The following is a 17,314-nucleotide window of genomic DNA, read 5'->3' as shown; positions in this document are numbered from 1 at the left end:
TGTTCCTACTCCTCTTCTAAAGTGGAATTTAGAGTTGTCGAATGACTCAAGTAGAGAATGGGCTTGTAGAGTTGCTCTCTTGTCCTTACTCTTAGCGAATGCCTTCTTCGGTGTTAAACAGAGGTCAGGTCGGATTGTGTTCTGGCCTCTCTCTTTTCTCCATATATGTGCTAATTATTGTTAAGGCACTCTTAAAATCAATATTGAAAACTCTATTAAAATGGAAATAAGTTGGCCCCCCTCTCCTTTCTGGTAGCAGTTTTCATTTAGATGCTCATCAATTTTATTTCTTTTATTTTCTCTCACATACAGGTCTGGTTCAGTGAGAAGATGTTTGAACCGTCATTCTGCTTTTATACTGGATATAAAATCCCCGTATGCAAAACCTTAGACCAGTATTTTGAATACATCCAGTCACTGCCTTCCCTAGATAACCCTGAAGTCTTTGGGCTTCACCCTAATGCTGATATCACGTAAGTCACTGGCATTTTTTAATTTGAAGGGGTCATTTGTAACTCAGTCTGGCAAAAACAGTGCATTTCATTTTCTCTCCTAATCTCTCTCCTTTTTTTACTTTACTGTGAAAAGTAGTGTTGCTTCCTGTCTCCCAATTACAACTTTGTCATATCTTGGGCTGCTCTCCTTTCACTAAATCCTGATGCTCCAGTGTTGCTGACAATGTTAAACTCTAATTTATGCATTGATCATTTCTCCTCTATCATGTCATAACACCGGTTGGTGTTAGTGGTAGCGGTGCTCTCCACCGACAGGACAGTGGTCTGCCAGCTCCTCTTGTCTTTCTTCAAAAACTCATTAAGAATATAATGCTCATAAATAGAATCTAAAAAGCCAGGCAAGAACAGATGGGAGGGTGAAGAATCATATTTCTGCCTGATCCTCTCTCTCACGGTCCTTCTCCCTCACTTGCTCATCTGCATCCATCTGTCATGCACTGCTCATGGTGGGCACAGTGCAGTGAGCACTTAGCACCCGACACAGATGCACAGCCCCGGGAGGAAAGAGCGGAGGGGCTCAGCTCTTCATGAGGTCGCTGCTCATCACCCCTAGAGAAGAAATGCACCCCAGTCCCAAACCCCTTGGAATGAGGTATCACTCCTCTCTTTAGAGATCCCTACCAGAAAGTAAGACTGCCCACAGGGAGGGTTTCAGAAACCCAAGTGCCTGAACTGGAATCCTTTGGAATGGACCACATTTCCTCTGCAGCCCACTGATGAAAAGCTACAAGGTTTACATTCGGGAAAATGGTTTCAGGAAATGGAAGAAACCAGGGCTTCTCTGGCAGATTCTAAGCTAAGAATACCCGAAGAGTGGGGCAATCCTCTCTCCTAGTCCCTGGCCTACTGTTGTAACTTTAATAATTCTCTGGGTTTGGACATGGACATTTTCCTGACCTTGCCAGATGTCCCAGGAGTCCCAGTTTGCTGCCAATTACATTGTCTTCCCACCTCTGACCACCCTCCTAGCTCCTAGCATGAGGCATGCACTTTTGTCCCACACCTGTATTGATTCCACCTTCTCTGTATCCTCTCATCCCATCCATGCTGCTTTTCAACCTCAAAGATTTGGACATGATTGAAAATACCTACAAATGCCAATGCTCCATTCTGCCCCTGTGATGGAACCGCGAAAACTTATTGGTGGTAGTTCTTGCTGTTATTTAAAGAGGCTTTCTGGGGACAGGAAAGAAGTGAAGAAATAAAAAGGATTCCTCAGGGATTGGGTTGACAGTCAACTCTTACATTCTATGAAAGAGGGAGCACAGGAAAGGAGTTTTGCTTTAGCTGAGACTTTTAAAATGTGAGTCACACCATATCAACCCTCTGCACAGAATCCTCCCAAGGTTCCCATGTCACTCTGAGTCAAGGTCAAAGACCTACAGTGACCTACATAGATGACCTACAAAACTAAATGATGCCACTGCCCTCTACCTCCCCACCCTGGCTCTTTCAGTCCTCTCCCTCCTTCATGCCCTCTCAGCTCCTGTTACTCAGGCCAGACAGCTTCCTATTACTCAGACAGGCCAGACTGCCTGTCACAGGATACTTGCACTTCCTGGAACCTCTCGCCCTCTAGATGTCACTTTGGCTCACCCTTTTACCTCTTCTGGTCTTTGCTTAGATGTTGCGTTTTCAATGATCCCTTCCCTGGCTGTGCTATTTAAAGACTGCAATCCATTCCCCAAACCCTGCCCAAGACCCTGTCCTCCTGGTCTGCTCTTCTTTATAGTTTGTATCAGCCACTGACATACTCTACACTTTAATTATTGATTTGTTATTGTCCAGCAACCACCACGAAACCCTAAGTTTCACTAGATCTGAAACTTTTATGTGTTTTCACTGCTGCATCCCTTGTGCTACAGCAGTGCCTGGTGCTCAGGAAGTGCGGCTAAATTATTCTAGAGTGTGAAGGATGTGATCAACGAGGAGAGTCCATAGAAAGATGCCACAAGTTCACTTGAGTGGGCAGAGAAACAACTGATAAGTCTTAATCCACTTGAAAGTTTGTGACTGAAAATGTTCTCATATGAGGACTCTCAACTTTGATTCTATCCTTGACAAGAGACTGGGGAGTTGTGAGAGCTGGTTCCCGGAGGATTCCACCAAGATGAAACCATCTCACCCTCACCCAGAGTGATGGCGCATCTATGTCTTGTTCACTGCAGGCTTTTTCACTCACTAGCTCAAAAGAAAGATGAACCAGGGCTAGAAAAGGTCCAGAGCAGTACAACTCAAATGCAAATGAGATTGGAGACAAAGACAAACTATTTTTTCCTTAGCTTTTATTTGGAATGATTACAAACTCTCAGAAAAGTTGCACGTACAGTAAACATCCACACCCTCCACCGAGATCCAACAATTGTTAACGTTTTGATCCATTTGCTTTTTCTCCTTCTCTATTCATATCTCTACATGTTTATGTATCTACAGCTGTATCTATCTATAATCACACATATTTCTGTGTGTGAGTGCTTGTATGCCCTCTCAGTGGATAGAGCTAGGAAGCATGTATTTTTTTTTAAAACATCATGAGTTAATACAAATAACTCCAATTCCAATTGTATACCTCAGGGTTCTTCTTTGTCTTCCCCATTCCATATAGATTATCTCTTTTCTCCCACTGTAAAAACTCTGGTTCCCGGCAACCTCAATATGTGTATTCCTTTATTTGCAATTACTATACCAATACCACTACCAGCAACAAACCTGTTAAGTAGAGGTCAAGATTTCTTTGCAGCTCTTTTTGTCTGTAGGATATATTCCACTAAGTATACAGAGTACTGTGTTCAAAAGTTAGTTGGATTAATGATGTTTTCCTGTGTGGTTATGCTATCAATTGATATATAGTTGTGTTTATTTGTTTCTGTTTGTATTACATTTAAGGGTTTCCTCCCCATATTTGCTATAGTTTTGAGTATGTAAAATATGAACGTGGTTCCAAAGTTACACCTCCATAGCAAGTTGTTCTTAGAGAAGTCTCAGACCCTTTCAACCCATTGCCCCCTTCTTTTATGGGTAGCCAAATACAGTTTTTGGTTTATTGTCCCTGTGTTTATTTTGCATGTACATACATATATACATATTTTTATTACTCTTTCTTTCTTATACAAAGGTGCCATATTATATCTATTATATTGTGTCTTGCTTTTTTCATTTAACAATGTATCCTGTAAATCACTTCGCATCAGGTCATAGGTGTATCTTCCGCATTATTTTTTACAGCTGCATGCCGCTTGTGCAGCTCTTTGCCTCTGGATGGGCATTTAGGTTGCTTCCAATATTTTGCTATCTCAAATAACTCTTCAATTAATAACTTTATGCTTTTGGACTCTCATAATATTAGACATGTATTTTCAGGGCTAATTGTTATGGGTGAGATTGCCAGATCAAGATTTAGTGAATATTGCCAAATTCCCTTATATAGGGTTACACTGTTTTGTACTTTTACTTGCAGTCTGTGAGAGTGCCTGTTTCTTCAGAATTTCGTCAACAGAGCACAGATGAGGCATTTGAATATTCACCAATACGACAGTGACAAATGTTATCTCAGCATAGTTTTAGGCCACTTCTCCTATTTTGAGTGAAATTTAGAAAATTTTCATATACTTAAGAGGTATTTATATGTAGTGTGTCCATTTCTTTCCAATAAGGTTTTTATTCTTTTTATTTAACTTTAGGACTCATTTATACGTTAGGGATAGCAACCCTTTGTTTGTGATATGCATTGCAAATACGTTTCTCAGTTTATTTCGCTTTGCTTGTGATTTTCCCCCTATTGATCAGGTAGAAGTGTTACTGTTGTTTTATTTTTATGCAGTCAAATCTATGCCTACATAAATTATTTTCTTGCTGTTGTTACATCTGGAATTTTAGTAATAGTAAGAAAGTTTTTTCTCACATGAAGGTATAAAGCAATTATCTACATTTTATTTTAGTGCTTGTGTAGGTTCTTTTTTACATTTAGTTATTTTACCCATTTGGAATTTATTGTGGCATAAGTATGGATGAAATTATTTTTCCAACTAGCAATCCAGTTATCCTATCACCAGTGATTTTATTATTATTATTATTTTGAGATGGAGTCATCTTCTGTTGCCCAGGCTGGAGTGCCGTGGCATGATCTCAGCTCACTGCAACCTCCAGCTCCTGGATTCAAGTGATTCTCCTGCCTCAGCCTCCTGAGCAGCTGGGATTACAGGCACACGTCACCACGCCCAGCTAATTTTTGTATTTTTAGTAGTGATGGGGTTTCACCATGTTGGCCAGGCTGCTCTTGAACTCATGACCTCAGGTGATCTACCAGCCTTGACCTCCTGCTTCCTTTAACATAGAATTTCCTTCATAGGTACTTGGGTCCATTTCTGGGCTTTCTATTCTGTTTTCCTTTCTACTTTGTAGCAATCTGTTTTAAATTTAGCTCTGTCTGGTAGTTTTATAGTCTCCCCTCATTGCTCTTTTTTTTTCTGAGCTTGTCCTAGCTATTGCTGCATGTTTTTTTTTCTATTGTTGTCAGAAATTGGTGTTGAATTTTGTAGAATACCTTTCAACATTTATGGAAATAATCACATGATTTTCCCCAAACACCTAAAAAGTTGGTGAATTATATTAATAGATTTCCTAACTCAAATTTTCTACAGATAATCTGAGATTAATACCACTTAGTTCTGATGTATTATTCCTCTCTTAATGTAGTGATAGGCTCTATTAATGGTTCATTGGGGAATTCTGCATTGATATTCATATATAAGGGTGGCCTAGAGTTTTCTGTGGCATCTTTATCAAGTTTAATTACTAATCAATGTTATATTTGCTTTGTAAAAATTTGGAAGTTTTGCCAGGCATGGTGGGTTGCTTATGCCTGTAATCCCAGCACTTTGGGAGGCTGAAGCAGGCAGATCACTTGAGGTCAGGAGTTCGAGAACAGCCTGGCCAACATAGTAAAACCCTGTGTCGACAAAAATAATAATAATAATAAAAAAAATTAGCCAGCGTGGTGATGTGCACCTGTAGTCCCATCTACTCCAGAGGCTGAGACACCAGAATTACTTGAACCCGGGAGGCGGAGGTTGCAGTGAAACAAGATTGCACCACTGCACTCCAGTGTGAACGACAGAGTGAGACTCCATCTTGGAAACAAAACAAAACAAAATTTGGAAGTTTTTCTAAGCTCTGGAACAATTTATATAATACTCGATACTTTAAAGTTTGGTAGAATTCTCCCATGAAACCATCTGGGCTCAGTGCTAGCTCTTTGATATCTTTCATATTTCTCTGTCACCACTGCAGTCAATATTTTGTCAATTGCATTCTCCTAGGAATTTGTTTCATCTAGGTTTTCATATTTATTTTCACAAGGCATGCAAAATAGTCTTCAATCTGCTCTAATAAGCAGGACTCAGTACGATGTGGTAAAGAGTAAAATCACTTTTTCCTTACCCTACAGTGAGTCCAACATATTCAATAAAATTGTTATAGAAGTATGGATATAACTCTAGCTCTGTAGACCTTGGTCTGAAATATGGTGACTGCTTGAAGCCACTCTGGTGCCTCTCCAAAAGAAATGTACTAGCCTTCTTAATATAATCTATCAGGGCAGCTCTGTTCAACTGCTTCACTATCGTGTTGCCAACACATCTCAGAGGAACCACTGAGAAACAGTGGTTATAGTGTTATATGATGGTTGTACTTACTTAATACTAAGAAGGAACTTAGTATTGACACAGATGAACACCACACCAGAGCCAGGGGCTCCTCTTCAAAGGGTTTTCCTGCTGTCAGGCTCAGCAGGTTCTCAGTCCTCAGTGGCAAAATCACATTGTGACAGAGTAACAACATATGTTACAAAATGCAAATGGCTGCAAAGCATGACTTTAATAGCATCGGCCTTCAGTGTATGGTGCAGATCGCAGTGTGATCTAGTATCTCTCATGCTTTAAAGAGCCTCCCCTTCCCATGCCTATAAATCTGCGGCTATGTTCTACTCACATTCTAACTTCTTTTACAGTCATTTCCACCTTCACTCCTGAGTAGAGCTCATCTGTGCCAATGGCCTTTAAAATATCAGTATGCCAGCTGGGCGCAGTGGCTCATGCCTGTAATCCCAGCACTTTGGGAGGCCGAGGTGGGTAGGTCACCTAAAAATTAGTGGAGCATGGTGGTGCATGGCTGTAATCCCAGCTACTCGGGAGGCTGAGACAGGAGAATCGCTTGAACCTGGAAGGCTGAGGTTGTGGTGAGCTAAGATTCTGTTATTGTACTCTAGCCTGGGCAACAAGAGTGAAACTCTATCTCAAAAAAACAAAAATCAGCATGCTACATGTATGTTGTCTAGACCTTTCCTCTGTGCTCCACAGTTATTTATACAATTTCTATTTGACATCTACTAGCGTGTCTTTCAGACAGCTTGACCTTTAAAAGCCCCAAGCTGAATCCCTTATTCCCTCTGCTTCTCCTCCATCTCAATGGCTTCCCACGGCACTTAGAATAAAAGATAAGCTCTCTGCCATCATTGACAAGGCTCTTCTCTCCACCTCATGTAAAGCATCCATGGTGCCTAATCAACACCTAGGTACCCTGTGGGTAAGTCCAGGTGTGTGAGGATGCAGGCCTAGAATAGAGATGATCATGGCGGGGAGTGAAGCTGCAGGACAGGTCTCAAGTGGGGACTGATAGGACTTAGTGAATGCAGAGCAATGGCTGAGAACCTTCTCCTGTAGCTGTTATCCATTTCTTGCTGTGAACTGGTGGCTTAGAGAGGGCACAGAAAGCCTTCTGTGTTTTCACAAGTCTCTCTTTACAGCTCTGTCCAGATGCCCACATGGTATCTCTGGCATGGATGCTGTGGGATGCCATAAGCGAGCGTTTCCCAAAATAGTGCCAGGATCTTGCAATCTTTCACCACACTAGTGAGGTCAAGTAGAAAGCCCTGGACCCTTGCCTACAATGGGGGATTGTATCCACTAGAGGCAACTGGCACGTTTGTAAGACCTGTGGTCCTCTGATTTCTCTTCATCCTTAACTTCCCATATGGTTTGGCCTTGGGTCTCTCCCACCTACCCTGCTCCCCTTTCCCCAGTATGTCTTAGCCCATTTCTGGTTCCTGCTCAGGCAGTCGGCTCTGTTCTACAACTTTGTGTTTGGTAATTTTCTTGGTCTCTGAGTACGCCTTGTCCTAGGTTTGATTATTCTTTCCTCTGTCTCTGAAACATCTGGTGGATGAAATCCTGGCAAGTGAGCTTGCCTTCTTGGAAGGCTTCGCTATGCCCCTTGCTGTTCCCCCACCAGCCACCAGGAAGCAGTAAACTGTAACAGATGAAGCATCCCAGCTGAAACCCACCCAGCTCCAGCAAGATGTAACTTTCCAAACTCTGAGTGAATTGAAAGAAGTAGTCAAAGATGCCCCTGACATTGCTTGTCTGGGAGCTGAGGTAGTGGAGGAGTTGGAATCAGGAGTATGTTAGAGGAGAAGTTACAGAGCCATGTTGGGGGTGTGTTGAGCTGGGAAAGAACATGGGATGTATCTGAATGGGGTGAGAAATATGGACCGGAGTCCTGGTGAAAGATTTGAATGCCTGTGTGCAGAGATAACACCGTCAGCCATGAGAGAGGACTCTCTAAGATATGCTGGCTAAGTGTGTGAATGTCCCCAGCCAGAGGAATCATTACTTTATCAGACCATCCATGCTGTTCAACAGTATTCTTGATTCTTTTTTTTTTTTTTTCTTCAGCCATTCTCACTCTGTTGCCCAAGCTGGAGTGCAGTGGTATGATCTTGGCTCACTGCAATCTCCGCCTCCCAGGCTGAAGTGTTTCTCCTGCCTCAGCCTCCTGAGTAGCTATTACCGGCACATGCCATCATGCCTGGCTAATTTTTGTATTTTTAGTAGAGACAGGGTTTCGCCATGTTGGCCAGGCTGGTCCTCAAGTGATCCACCCGTCTTGGCTTCCCAAAGTGCTGGGATTACAGACAGGAGCCACCATGCCTGGCCATCGATGATAGGCTATAATTGGGCCATGATGGAGCACTCAATGCCCCCTGTTTATTGGAATCTTCACTCTGAAGTTCGCATCCATAGATTTTAGAGAAGAGGGAGATTTGGGAAGAGGGAACCACAAGTCTCTCTCCTCAGTCCTTGCTTAAGAATGCAGAATCTCTGAAGTGGAGGGGGAAATCAAGGTGAATAAATGCTTTCAAATGAGTAAAATCTCTCCCAAGAGTTTAGATATCATAGTGATAGGAACCATGAAAACACACAGCTTATTCACATTTTGTAATGTAGATTTATAAGGTACCAAAGACACTGCAAATTAACTCTCTCAATGTCAAAAGGATTGCTTACTTTCACTCTTTTTCTCATCAGTAGTTATACATGTCTCTTTACCTTCTGGAATGTATCAAATGCCTTATTACAACTTTTATATTCATTTCTATGCAGTACAAACTGACATATATCCTTTGAGTATTTGCTGACACTTTTGAGATTTAGATTTTTTAAAAAATGTATGCTCATTGATATTTCATGTGCAAAGATGTATGTAAATCTCAGCTGCTTTGGATATTACAGTGCACTAATATCTCATTAGGCAGTTGTTTATTTCATAGACAGCTCTGTTTTTCAGTTGTTTCACATTTCTATTATCCATGACCCTGACTTCCCACAACCACTAAGCTACAAGGGCAATCTGATCTTCTTTCCATATTTACTCTAAAGAGAAATTTTCTTCAAGAAATAACTTAGAACCAAACCTCAAGGATTCTTACAGTTCTTGTTCTTCATCTCAGAGCATTTATGAGGACTGTTCTCCTGAAAGCCCTTGGGCTTTTGTGGCATATAGAGAGATTTGCAATTCTCTATTATAGCTTGCTAGCTAGGCTTCTGCCTTTCATATTTTTGCAAACATAAAATCATATTGTGGAAAAAGAAATGTGAGTTGTTGAGTTCTGGAATACCAGGGAATGACATTCTGTGCATAATAAAATGTGTGTTGGGGAGAGCTTGGCTACCTCTTCTTCATAGTGGATCAGCTTTCCAGAGCTTCTTCCCAACATCTAGTTTTGGGGCCTGTGTTCAGATCATCTCATAAAAAATTTAATCACCCACCATGAAAGTGATTTATTAGGTGGGATCTAGCAGCAGCAGCAGCAGCAGCAGCATCTCCATCAGCCTTTCCTTGGAGCACCAGTGAACTTGGCCAGAGTCAGCGGAGAGCAAAATGATCTCTGCAATGGTGTGCACTGTTGGCACCTAGCTCCTGGTGCTGAGCATGCTTCCACAGAGGGCTCTGACTGAAGGTGACCCAGAGAACATCCAAGAATTCGGATATGGGGGCTTTCTGTTTTTTGTTTGTAGCTAGAACAGGTAGGAAGAATGAACTCTGCTTTTCTTAGCATGAAATAAATTTACTGTGGTTTTCTTGTCTTTAATCATTAAAGATCTGCATTGATGAAATAACATAAGAAGAATAGCTTAACTTCACTCTCAAATTATATCTTTCTGATTCTCCTCTGTTCTGAGGACTATGTATATATGGCACAAAAAGCATTTGTAATCCATTCCTGGATTTTGAAGCAGGATGCAATCCCAGTTTTTAAGTCATGTAAAGTATAAGAAAAATACCAATAACTCTGAGGGGGAAATCCTATGAAAGTAACCTATGAAAACAAATGAAGTTATCAATTGTCAAGGACTCAAGGAGATTGTCAAGGACTCAAGGAGACAGACAGATGGATAGATAGGTAGATATTTCTAGTATCTATAGATCTATTTATATTATAATATATTATTATGTTATATAATAAATACGTAATAACTAGAAATGAATGCTTCTAATTCATTATTAGAAGTGAATACAAAAGTTGTAATTAGGCATTTATATATACTTTTATAAATGTGTATATAAATGCTTTATAAAATAGTAAATAAAATATTATTTTATTTCCTGGAAAGGTGCCAGGAAATAAAATAATAATAACAATATACTACATTTTTACTATAAGAAGGAATAAATAAATTTTCGTGCCCTTTAAATATTGAAGAATTGCTATCTTTTGGTTGAATAAAATGAAAGCCAATTGGCCTCAATTCAACAACCAAACATTGACTGAGAACTTACTGTTTGGCTGACACGGGGATACAAAGATGAGTAAGAGACAGTCCTTGCTCTTGGAGCACATCATCTATTGGGGAGGATGATGAACAGCAAATGCTGATGACGTACCATATGGTAAACTCTAAAATCAGGGTATGTATACGTTGCGATGATAACACAGGTTAAGGGGCAATAAATTCCAACTTAGAGATTAAACAAAGCTAGTGAGAGAGGCTCCATTTAAGTTGTGCCTTAAAGCAGGAGTCCAAAACCCCTGGGCCACAGAGCAGTACCATGGCCTGTTTGAAACTGGGCCACACAGCAGGAGGTGAGTGGCAGGTGAGTGAGCGCTACCACCTGAGCTCTGCCTCCTGTCAAATCAGTGGCAACATTAGATTCTCACAGGAGCAGGAACCCTACTGTGAGCTGCACATGTGAGGGATCTAGGTTGCACGCTCCTTATGATAATCTAATGCCTGATGATCTGTCACTGTCTCCCATCACCCCCAGATGGGACCATCTAGTTGCAGGAAAGAAAGCTCAGGGCTGCCACAGATTTTACATGCTGGTGAGTTGCATAATTATTTCATTATATATTACAATGTAGTAATAATGGAAATAAAGTATACAATAAAACTAATGCACTTGAGTCATCCCGAAATCTTCCTGCTCCCTCCCCTCCAGTCCATGGAAAAATGTCTTCAGCAAAACCAGTCCCTGGTGCCAAAAAGGTTGGGGGCCACTGTCTTAAAGGATGTGCAGGAGTTTCTCAGATTGGAGATGAGGTGGGAAGGAAGTGAGTGCAGGACTGTGTCAAGAGGACAGAATGCAAGTAAGAGGAACATAATGAGCAGTAAGACTGAGACTGGGGTACACACACCAAAGAACAATGCGAGGAAGGGAATGCAAACGTGAGTGTGTGGGGTGTTCTAGGAGCCAGGTCCAGTATGCCTAAAGCATGAGGGAGGCAGGGTGCTTAAAGAGAGGAGTGGCCAATGCAGAGTGTGGCTTTTGAAGGTTTTGCCAAAAGAGTTTGGGGCAATTTTTTAAATTGGAATATGGTTATTTAGTCATTTATTTAAATCTACTTAGCCTACTCTACCTTCTACAAGGCAATTTCTGCTTGCGTGACGTGGTGGGAATTGTCATTTTGCATACAGAGGTTCAAACCTTTTCCTGCCATCAAGTGATTCAGGCTGAAGTTGGAATGAAGATAAACAAGCATGTCATCATGTTCAGAATGACAAGAGCAACAATAAAAGCAAGCACTGAGAGCTATGTGCACACATAGGGAAAATGTCTAGGGAAGGCTGTCTAGAGGTGAAAACATGTAAGCTGAGCTTAATACTAATAGCTTGTTAGGAATGAGCTATAACAGATGAAGAAATGGGGGTGGAGCATTCTAGGCAGTGGAGGTAGCTTGGGAATAGTCAAAGAAGTATGAGGGGAGTCATGGAATGTTTGATGAGCTTCATGTAGCTCACAGCATAGGGTAGAGTGTGGGAAGAAAGAAACAAGAGCAGAAGCTGGAGATAGAAAAAGACTTAGTGATGAAAGGGTTTGTATGCCACATGAAGAACTTCACATTTCATCCTGAAGGTTATGGGGAATCTTTGCATAAATTTAATAATCACTTTTTGAAATGTCAAAATTTACCTTGGAACAGTGGATGGAGGCAGGAGGATGTGTTAGGAAGGGATGGCAGTGCCGCACACAGAGGATGATCAGGAAGTTAGAGGCAGAACCGAAGGCAGTGGGGCTGACAGTGAAGGGGGCTGCTGGAAATGATTTGGAATGCGGGCTTGGAAGCGAAGAAGGTCTGGGGAGTTGCAATAAGGAGGAAGCCATCTCTAGGGGTTCTCTGTTGGACAACTGGGCAGACATTGATGTCACTCAAGTAGAGGGGGCAAGGAACAGTCCAGGTGAGGGATAAGGGAGAGCTAAAATAATTAATTAGGTTTGGGATTTGTTTGATACAGGAAACAAAGAGCTCTGGGGAAATGTGGATGCACAGAGTTCATGATGAAGTTGGAGGTTTAATGTTACCCAGGCTTACCTGGTATTTCGTGGCTCTCTGTAAGATGTCAGCCATAGTGACACCTCTGTCTTTCCTAACAGCAATTCATCCACATATTCTGTCTGTAGTGTACCTAATGCTAGAGAGAGCTCATGGAGTAATATGAATCACATACAAATTTAAATTTCTGAAAATGTATATGGCAACATAGCCTTGACTTTTGTTAATTTCATTTTGTTGTCTCATCAGCTATTTTCATTGAACTTTCAGACTTATTTGTATTTTTCTTATACAGTACTTTATATGACTTTTTAAAACTGGGATTGTGCCATGTTTCAAAATTTAGGAATGGTTTGAAAATGCCTTTTATGTCATTTTACTAGAATATTGTGTTCTGTCTTCTTGTATTCAACTGCATGCATGTTTCCACTTTTAAAATAAGTGTTTTTTGGGATATCCAAATCCCCAACATCTGAATAGAGGTTGTTCACAAAAATAGTAAAATAATTTTAAGTTATATCTAAAATATACTGTACTGTACAGTCAATTTTCATTCATTAAAAATCAGCTTTTACTTTATTGATCCTTACTGGGAAATTCATGTATTTAAAGGTAATAAGGAGTTAATATTCTAACTCTGGATGGAGTTACAAACACTTACTAGACCCTCATAGCACTGTATCTGACTGAAAGTTCAGTATGTGAAGCTTGACACCTTATGCATTTATCACAGCATGACTTTTGGAAAGGATGCAGGTGTTTGGGTGTGCATGTTTGGGTCCAGATGTGGTATTCTAGCTGCTAATCAAATAAAAATGCTGAAGACAGAGCATCTCCTTCATTCTTCCACTTTATTCCTAAATGAATCCAATGGCTGCTGTATAGGATTCCCTGTAGTCCCCACAAGCACTGCTTTTTCAGAAGCAAAGAAGCCTGGATAACTCTCCCAGCAGCTTCTTAGGATTCTGTCAATTCATGTGGCAAGTTCCACAAAAGGCTGTGGAACTCGCACCAGGGAAGGAGGAGAGAGAAGGGTGTACTTCTCTCTTTCCATATGTTGCAGAGAAAAGGCAGAAGAGGGCGCTTTCTGGTGAGGCATAAAAGAGTAAGTTCTAAGATGTGTCTCAGGAAACCTGAGACATTTGCCCCTGATTTATGTCTGTTAACTTACTGACAACTGTGATGGGCTTTGTCTATGGGGGTTTATTTTTCTCTGTTTTTCAAAATGAAAATGATTTTTCATATCTTTATTCTAAAAGTCCTACATTCTTATTGAAAAGCATACACAATACAGAAAAATAAAAAGCAAAAAGAAACTAATAATTACAGAAAGTTTATCATACAAAAATCCTACTGCAAAAAGATTTTTTCTGTGCCTGTAAGCACAATATTAACAACAAAATTAGATAATACCATAACTGGGTTTGGTGCCATGTTATTTTATTCTATAATCCCCCAATGACATCTCACATTGTCAATGAATATACAGCTACATCACCATTTTTATTGGCTATATAGATTTTTATAGAGCTTTACTAGGATTTGTTATTACAAACACTTATAAAGTCATATACATACATCTTTGTACACTTGTTTGATTATTGCTTCTAAAACAGCTTTATTAAACAGTGAATAAATACAAAAGAATATGTATAATGTACATAAAATGTAAAGGATAAATATAAAATGTTTGCTTTTTTGTGCCAATCTTTCTATGTTTTGCTTTTTCCTCTTCCTTTTTGGCCTTTTACTAAATAAGACTTTCTTCATTTCATTTTTTTTTTCTCTTCTGCTGGTTCGGAATTTATTTACTTTGTTTCTATTGTTTTACTAGTTACCCTAGAAATCTTAACATCAGTTCTTATTTAGGTTTAAAATTAATATATTTATGCTGGGCATGGTGGCGTGTACCTGTAGTCCCAGCTCCTTGGGAGGCTGAAGTAGAATTGCTTGAGCTCAGGAGTGTAAGTCCAGCCTGGGCACCATAGCGAGCACCGGTCTCTTTAAAATAAATAAATAATAAATAAAATGAATATGTTTACTTTCCTTTCTCTTAGATAACTTTATCTTTAGTCACTCTCCTTCTGACATTTTAGTATTTTAATTTTCTCTTTTATAATCTCATAATTAGATATATAATTATTGTTTTATACTATAATGCTTATTTAGACTTACCTATGCATTGACCCATTCTTTTCTATACTTCAAACCTTGCAGTAGAATAACTTTCCTCCTTTCCAAATTATATCCTTTAGAATTTCCCCCATGAGGGGGACATTCTTTTATTGAAGATAAATTCTTTTATTCTTGTATGAAAATGCCTTATTTTGCCCTCCTTTTAAAAAAAAAAAAACAGCTTTTATAAGATATAATCTGCCTATCTTAAATTATCTCATTTTAAGTGGACAATAAATGATTTCTAATAAGTTTAGTACTGCAATATAATGTTAGAACATTTCCATCACTCTAAAAAGAAATGTTGGGCTCATTTGCGCCCAACTGTCATCCCCAGCCTCGGGCAACTGCTACTCTACTTTCTGTCTTTGTAAATTTGCCTTTTCTGGAGATTTTGCATAAGTAGAATTATACACTATGTGGTCTTTAATGTCTGGATTTTTTTCACTTAACAATGTTTTGAAAGTTCATCCATGTTGTAGCATATATTAATACTTCCTCGGTTTTTTATTGTCAAATAGTATTCCAGTGCATAAATATACCACATTTTGTTTATGCATTCACCAGTTGATGAATAGTTGGGCATGTTCTACTTTGGGGCTATTAATAACAATACTGCTGTGAACATTCATGTGCAAGTCTTTGTGTGGACATGTCTTTTCATTTCTCTTGTGTTGATAACTAGGAATGTAGTTATTGGGTCATTGGGGTATAATCTCTTCTTAACATTTTAAGAAAGTGCGGAACTGCTTTCCAAAGTGACTGCACCAGGCTGGGAGCAGCAGTTCATGCCTGTAATCCCAGCACTTTGGGAGGTCAAGGTGGGTGAATTGCCTGAGCTCAGGAGTTCAAGACCAGCCTGGGAAAAATGGTGAATCCTCTCTACTAAAATACAAAAAATTAGCTGTTTGTGCTAGTGCCCACCTTTGGTCCCCATTACTCAGGACGCTGAGGCATGAGAATTGCTTGAGCTGGGGAGATGGAGGTTATAGTGAGCACTACTGCACTACAGAGTAAGACTCTGTCTCAAAAACAAAACAAAAGTGACTGCACCATTTTACAATCCCTCCAGCAATTACAAAGGTTCAAGTTTCTCCACATCCTTGCCAATATTTGTTATTGTCTATCTTCTGATCTGAATCATTCTTTGTAAGTGTGAAGTGGTATTACATTGTGGTTTTAATTTGCTTTTTTCTAATAAATAATGAGACTGAACATCTTTTCATGTGCTTATTGACCATCTGTATTACTTCTTTGGTGAAATGTTTATTTAAATATTTTTTCTTGTCTTCATTCTTGAAAGAGAGTTTTGTTTGGCACACAATTATAGGTATGTAGTTATTTTATCCTAACACATAGAAGACACTATGACATTTTCTTGTGGATTTCACTACTGCCGTTGAGGAATTGACTGCCAGTGTAGTTGTTATTTCTTTCCAGATAATCTATTCTTTCTCTCTGGCTGCTTTTAAGATGTTCTTTTGGTTTTTGGTATTCTACAGTTTTACTGTGATGTATCTACATGTAGATTTCTATTTTTTGTTTATTTGTCCTATTTTTGACTCATTGATTTTGCTGAACTTGAGAATTCAAGTCTTTCATCAATTCCTAGTCATTATTTCATTACTTATTTTTCTCTTTTTTTTCTCCATCTTTCTGAAACTTTGCTAAGATGTATATTAGAGCCTCTCACCTTGGACTACATGTCTCTTAATCTCTCTTTCATATTTTCCATCTATTTATCCTCTGCCTTGTTCTATGTAAAGTCTTCAAATCTATTTTCCAGTTTTCCTCTTCTTTCTTTGGCTGTATCTAATCTTCTGTTCAACCCATTATAAGCTGTTATGGTAGGCAGCATCATGGATCCCAAAGATGTCCACATCCTAATCCAAAGAACCTCTGAATATGTTATATTATGTGGCAAAAAGGACTTTATAGGTGTAATTTAGGTTAAGGACCTTGAAATAGGGGTGTTAACCTGGACTATCCATGGAGTCCCAACATAATAACAAGAGCTCTTAAAAGTGGGAGAAGGAGGCAGAAGAAAGGGTCAAAAGATGAAATGGAAGCAGAAGGAGGAAAGAGTCCAAGTGTGAGAGGGGTTTGGCTTGCCATTACTGGCTTTGGAAATATAGAAAGTGAGCCACAAGCCAAGAAGTGCAGGTGGCATCTAGAAGCTGGGAAGTGCCTTCAGTTGACAGCAAGAAATCAGGTACCTCAGCCCTGCAACCTCAAGGAAGTTAAGTCTGCCAACAATCCAAATGAGCAAGGAAATGGATCTCCTACATCCTACAGAAAGGAAGTGCCAGGCTTGCTGATGTGTTGATTTTAGCCCAGTGAGACCTGTGTCATATTTAGCACCTACAGAGCTGTAAAATAATAAATCTGCCTTGTTTTAAGCTGATGATTTTCTGGCAATTTGTTACAGCAGCAATACATAGTATAGGTTTTACATTTTAGTTATGTTTTATTTCTGGAAGTTCTTTTTGGCTCTTTTTTTTTTTCTTTTTTTTTT

General features: G+C 39.6%; 1 protein-coding gene across 1 annotated transcript in view; it reads left to right on the top strand.

Moving 5' to 3' along the window:
- DNAH8 (dynein axonemal heavy chain 8) overlaps nt 1-17,314 on the top strand; it is a 327,601-nt gene that overhangs the window by 284,323 nt on the left and 25,964 nt on the right. Inside the window, exon 88 of the mRNA XM_017515278.1 lies at nt 313-473. Coding sequence (XP_017370767.1) covers nt 313-473 — 161 coding nt within the window. The remainder of the gene's footprint in view (nt 1-312; nt 474-17,314) is intronic.

The sequence above is a fragment of the Cebus imitator genome, unplaced genomic scaffold, assembly GCF_001604975.1.
Source record: "Cebus imitator isolate Cc_AM_T3 unplaced genomic scaffold, Cebus_imitator-1.0 Scaffold546, whole genome shotgun sequence".
NCBI lineage: Eukaryota > Metazoa > Chordata > Mammalia > Primates > Cebidae > Cebus > Cebus imitator.
Note: the sequence above shows the minus strand (reverse complement) of the source record. Positions and strands in the feature narration are given on the sequence as shown.